General features: G+C 45.1%; 1 protein-coding gene across 1 annotated transcript; it reads right to left on the reverse strand.

Moving 5' to 3' along the window:
- Positions 1-2,431: 2,431 nt before the first annotated feature.
- Positions 2,432-6,291, reverse strand: pop7 (POP7 homolog, ribonuclease P/MRP subunit). Its single transcript, XM_080741268.1, has 3 exons — positions 6,243-6,291; positions 5,160-5,454; positions 2,432-3,485 (listed from the first exon to the last, which is right to left on the reverse strand). Exons 2-3 carry the CDS (start codon positions 5,426-5,428, stop codon positions 3,302-3,304), a joined length of 453 nt encoding a protein of 150 aa, XP_080597394.1. The 5' UTR covers positions 5,429-5,454; positions 6,243-6,291; the 3' UTR covers positions 2,432-3,301.

A 6,291-nucleotide genomic window follows, 5' to 3' on the forward strand; every position in this document is an offset into this window, starting at 1 on the left:
GGACCCCCAAAATGATATGTATTTGGCCACGGACCCCCATCTCAAAATATTTAGTTCCAGGAGTAGTTCCAGGAGTCACCCCCCCCCCCCCCCCCCCGAAGCAACATTTGAGTTACAAACGTTCACTTAAAAAAAATACATATATTCAAAGATTTTCACGACAGATCTACAAGCTCGCAGCGCGGCACTGTGAGCTTGTAGATCTGCTATTTTTCAATAGTTAAAGCATTCAATAATGCTAGGCCTAAATGGAAAGGAGAGACAAATGTAACCCCATCGTTTTACCTTTTTTTTTATACCATGATGTCAAATAGGACCACATTCACATTGCAAAACATTTTCACCATGTGAATATGGTAATTGGGGGCTTACGTGACAACTGTTGAGGGTGATTATCCACATCCACACTGAAGCTCTCAACCACAGCATCTACGCAGTTGGGCTGCCAGGAAAAATATTAATTGGCCCTTGTGATGAACGTCCTGTAAGGCCTTAATTGTAACGATAATTCTTCAAGAATCCTAGTCTCTCACACACTCAATTCTCCCCTTCCCTGCCTCGTTCCTCATCAGACAGCCGTCATGCAATTAGTCTGGCATGCGAACAACGTAGTGGGCCTATCGCAGGCCTGGATTCTCACCAATTTCAGACTAGTTGCCATCCGCATTTGTTGTTTCCTGTCTTTTTTTATATCTGGTTGTGGAAGTGGAGATGTTTGTACATGTTTTCGTTCCTGTTTTTGTGTCATTTTGTCCCGTCCCCCCCTCCAAATCTCTGTGCCATTTGGCATTTAAATACAAAATATTATTACAAAGGATGGATGAAAACAAGATGAGAGGAAGTATGTCCGTTTGTTGTTCCTCGTGGCTTTTTTTGTTTTCCTGGTGATTGGTGTTGAGAGAAGCTGGCGTCATGACGCCTTTTCTGTGGCTCCAGACCAGGGGTGTTGTTGCCTGGATTATTCATGAAGCTTTCCCGGAAGAGAAAGATCCCATGATTGTCCGCTAGTTGCGCTGTTTTCCCCCCACGAGGTACCAAAAATATTTTTTCTCCACTGGACCCGTTAATTTTCCTCTTTGATTTTCTAACCTTAACCTTAATAAACATTGTCATAAATACTTTTTCCTGTCGCTAGTGAAAAACTGTATTTCAATTACCATATGCATTTTGTGCAAATATGGTCCCATTTATGTTAAAATTGATGATAAAGTTGCGGGGGGCGTGGCCAACTAAACCGGCTGTGTTCTTCTTCGTGTGCTGGAGGCTCCGACCACATTCTCCCATGTACCCGTGCGGTTGCATGTGACCATTGGTAATTCGTGCCTGGGTAGCTCAGTCGGTAGAGCTCTCGCCTTTGAACCGCAAGGTCATGGGTTCGATTCTGGGCACCGCCAACTCAGCGTATGAGTAGCACGGCTTGGCAAGTCGTGCGGCAAGTACTGGGAGCTGATGGTAGGTGTGGCGCTCCACCTCAGTTGCCTGACTGCGCCAGACATCTCACAACCACCCACCAGCAGGGGGGGGGGGTGATGTGCGGACTGAAGTGTCAGGCTACCACCTCAGCAGTCCATCTCCCAGGGGTCTAGCGCATTGTAACGGGGACAGACTCCCGCGTGTTACCGGCTGATACCGACAATAAGCCACTCCCGACCTACTTGTTGGCAGCCAATAGCATTCCTTATGATTCCTGGGGTACCATTCAAACAATGATGGCGACACCCATACAAGGGTCAAAAAAGCGTCATTTTCGCCACTTAGAAACCAATGGCTTCGCATCTTCCATATTATTTTTACAGTCTATGCTCCAGACACATGACCTCAAGCCCTGACTTTAGTTGCTAAAACATGCTGGCAACTACTGTAGGTGCCTTAAATGTGTATCATACTGATGATCATGATCTAATTCATGATTTAACTTTTGGAGGTGGTCTCCCTCGCAACAGTTTTCTGACCCTGGTGTCTGAGTTGTCAACCAGCAGGACACCTACTGGTTGACAATGTCAATATTTAGTGGAAGCCGCAGATTCCCTGGATCTGGCACTAGATGTAATATCTTTATTGTAGCTTGCAATTGCATCTGGAGATGGACAACGCACATAAACAGCTTTGCAGCACTTCCTTTCTCTCACACACACACCCCATATATGGCATTTATACACATAAATAATAGTATGAGATCCAGTTCTTAACACCCTCAAATTCAGAATGTTATAAACTAGGCTTTGGAATGGGAAGGTTAGTCCAGGGATGAAACAAAGAAGGCCCCAGAAATATTAGTGCTCAGGCAAGGTACACTGTGATTGACTGACCCCTAGTGGACATTTAATCATAGGACGTCTGAAGAAGGGGAAAAACCATACTAAAACTTGTAATTTTGTTTATTTGTAGGACACAAATATTCAGTCCTTTTTTGTTAACAACGATCTGATAATGAAACCAAACACCTGGAGGAAGCATTCCTGATTGGCACAAGCAACACAATAATATAAAATAAATAACATTTGCTAAATGGAACAGTTAACCTTTTTTTCCAACATTGTTGTCATTTATGTTGGTCCTCACTAATAATTGCTAAAAGAAGTGAACCATTTCTGTTTAACTGAATTCAGGGCATGCAAAACCAAAAGAATGCAATGAATAAGGACCAACTTTGAACTGACTATTTACAATTGACAATTAGTCAACCATTACAATGAAAAATGTAGCAATACTCCATATGCATTCAGCTGTGGTTGTCTGTTCACCAAACTATGGAATTATAACACTGTCCACAGACAAGCCAAGATGTCCTTATCTTCTTCTCACAGCAGTTCTGCCACTGCCAAAACCAAAAGTCAGAAAGATACTTGTGGTCATCTCCTGACCAAGCAGAGTTTTCCCAAAAACCACAACTTGCCAAGGAGTCGATCATCATTTGTGTCTATTCTTGGTGTACAATTGGAGAGCTCATTTCTGTAGTCATGGTGGTGAAAAAAACAAAACACTTGCCGTGACGAATCTGACGATGAAAAGCACCTCACTGAGTGGCAGCAGTGGCTCAGGGGTAGAGAAACCGTCATTAGAACACGGAGGGTTACCGAAGCGTTCCCAGTTCGATCCTGCGCTCCCCCAGAGTTGGTGTCAAAGAGTCCTTGAGCAAGACTCTGAACCCCTAGTTGCTCCCGGTGAGCAGGTTGGTGCCTTGGATGGTTTCCTCCGCCATCGGTGTATGAATGTGTGTGCTGTGAATGGGTGAATGTAATGCACAATCTATGTAAAGCGCATTGGATAAAGGCGCTATACAAATGCACCAATTTACCATTTACTGAGGGTAGAAGACCTTGATGTGAATGGCCGAGTTGTTGCGCGTGCGCGTCATGGGCTCCCCGGCCTCGTCCGGGTCTTCCGGCTCCAGGTCGTCGACCAGCTCCACCGTGGAAGTGTTGGCGGCCAGTTGTAGCGCCCCCTGGCTGCTGGCCTGCAGCTGCAGGGCTATGTTGATGGCCCTGTTGATAGGGGTGGGACGATATGGAAAAATACAATATCACAATATTCTTCCAAGCTGTATCACACGATACACGATCTTGGTTATTTTTCAAGTTACAGTACAACCACCAACAAGGTAACAAAAACTGAAAGAAAAAGGAGTAACAGACCATTTAGACCAGTGGTCCTCAAAGTGGGGTGAAGGGACTCTGTGTGGGTTCCCTTTGGGAGGTCTAAAATGACCCTTACAAGTATGTAACTCTGACAGTACAGTATACAAATGAAACCAAATGGACCCGTAAAGGGAGACCTTGACATTTTAAAGTTTGAGAACTACCGATTTAAACCAAAATGAAGGTTTAAAGTTATACCATGTAACTTTTTTTATAAAACAAATCTTAAAATTGTCCTAACTGTTAAATCGCTAAAGTTTTAGAACACCCACTCCGTTATTTTCAGCTTCAAAAGCCTTCTCTTTATATGTTTTCTATGAGCCGTGAGGGGGGGAGAATTTTGCGGCAAAATGACGTCATCATACACTACCGGCCAATCACAGCGAGGGTTATACACTGCCGGCCAATCACAGCGCATCTTGAAGTGGGGTCGCTAGGGCGGCCATATTTGTAGTCTCCTGTGTGTCTCTATACTCGGGTGAACGGTGAAGCATGGGTGAAGGAGTCTTTTTCTCCGGAATGCCTGAACGCACAGGAACAGGGACCCCTCTAAAGATAGATCTCGGCGAGGTGGAGGCAGACGCGGGGGTGTCCGCGGCGAAAAACGGCCAAAAGACGCGGACGCGACCGAGGTTTGCTATAGAGCTACTGACCACTAGTTGAGCAACTTACACAGTATAGCTTTAAATGAATTTTGCATTGAATCTCTGAATTAACAATTCAACACAATTTTTTTATAAGGCTCCCTCATTGTATCATGTCACGATATCTCTGAAAAGGAATATCGTGGAGACATTGTATCGTATCGAAGGCAGACCAAAGCTTGTGATTGGCTGCGCAGAGGTGACGAAAGTCTGGGGGACAGAGATACACCTAAACCTAACCTTAATCCGTCCCTAACCTCAGTAAAACTAACGCTGGGGAATGCTCGACGTTGGTGAATGCTAACCTGGTGAAATGCTAACCTGCCAATGCTGCCACGCTGGTGAATGCTAACCTGGTGAATGTTAAACTGGTCAGACCAACAGTGCTCGCCTTAACCCAGCTGCTTTTTTGATACACTCGGACTTAAAGACCTGCAAAAAATACTCTCCCAGGGCAGGAAGGCGATTTTAGTCCATTGAAAGAAATAATTGAATTTAAGGGTTAAGGAAGATTTTAAATGCAATATCGAGACTATCTGCTGTGAAATAAACAAATTATGGTATTTATAATCTGATCCATGCATGCTCAGCCCTAGGCTGCACCAATCAAATATAGCCTACTGGATTGGTTTAAAAATGGAGACTCAACAAAAGACACTGGAAAGAGACACTGGTGTCTACACATATTGAAAAGAAAGAGACAGGAGAAAGTGGTACAGTAGGCTGGGGCATTAAGGCCACTGTGGCCTCAGGTCATGCCATTTTTGGAGGGGCACAAGGCCAAACTGAGTGGCAACGACGGCCATGGCCTTCATGGCCTCCATGAAATTCCTGCCCTAACCTCAACAATATTTATCTCCATATCGCCCACCCCTACCTGTTGATGGCCAGGCCCAGGCCGTGGACGCAGATCTCCCGGTGGCCTCCCCCTTCCAGCAGCTTCTGGCAGCGGGCCAGCTGAGCCCGGAAGTCCGTCTTCATGTTGACGTAGACGTCGTTGCGTCGCTTGGGGAGCTTGCGAGGCAGTCGCTTGCGGAGTGTGTACTCCACGGGATCCATCTCCACGGCCTGGGAGCCTGTGTCGGCCGGCTGCACGGCTGTCTGGGGTACTATGGAGGCACTCGCAGGGCTGCGTGGCTCTGTCATCGTATGCTTGTTGTGTGTGACAGCAGCTGCATGGGGCACAAGCAGCAGTACAATAGAGTTTATTTGCTGAACACATTGCACACACATATAACGCCCGTGATTCGAACCCAGGTCTCCCATGAGTCACTAGCAGTGTGACTCACAGTCACAGTGCGTCACTTTGCCACACACACACACACACACACACACACACACACACACACACACACACACACACACACACACACACACACACACACTGTGTGTCTTCCTTAACCCTTAAATTCAATTATTTCTTTCAATGGACTAAAATCGCCTTCTGCCCTGGGAGAGTATTTTTTGCAGTCAGCTACTAAACCAAGCCTTGGTTTAGTAGCTGACTGTAAATCTCTGACTGGCAATGTCTGGCATAGAAACAATGGAAAAGTGTGGGCAATAAACATTGCAGGGCAAAAGTTTGATTATTTAATAGTATACACACACACACACACACACACACACACACACACACACACGTAATTATCAACCACAACATTATGCCATTACTTTTAGCACCACAGTACAGTACGATAGATAGCCCACACTGCAGTACACCATGCAGTTACGGTTTACACGGTTTATGGTTTTATCAAATTGTGTCAGACTGTCAGAGATATTATCTACGTGATACTGAAAAATGTCTTATCTAAATGAAGAAATTACATTCCACATGACATACGGGACTGTAATGAAAACATAGCGTCGTTAGCGGTCAGTCGTGGTACCTTTAAATTATCTGATGCAGCTAAATAATATAAGTTATAAAGCAGAATCGGTTATTTAAGCATCACTTTACCTTCAGTGTGTAAATATCAAGGTGCGTATCCTCGCTGGCAAGTTGAAAT

The sequence above is a fragment of the Nannobrachium achirus genome, assembly GCF_963921795.1.
Source record: "Nannobrachium achirus genome assembly, chromosome: 14".
NCBI lineage: Eukaryota > Metazoa > Chordata > Actinopteri > Myctophiformes > Myctophidae > Nannobrachium > Nannobrachium achirus.

Coding starts and splice junctions, on each gene's coding strand:
- pop7 (XM_080741268.1), bottom strand. CDS start 5,428: ATGACAGAGCCACGCAGCCCTGCGAGTGCCTCCATAGTACCCCAGACA. Junction 3,486..5,159: donor CTGGGCCTGGCCATCAACAG/GTAGGGGTGGGC, acceptor CCCTATCAACAG/GGCCATCAACATAGCCCTGC.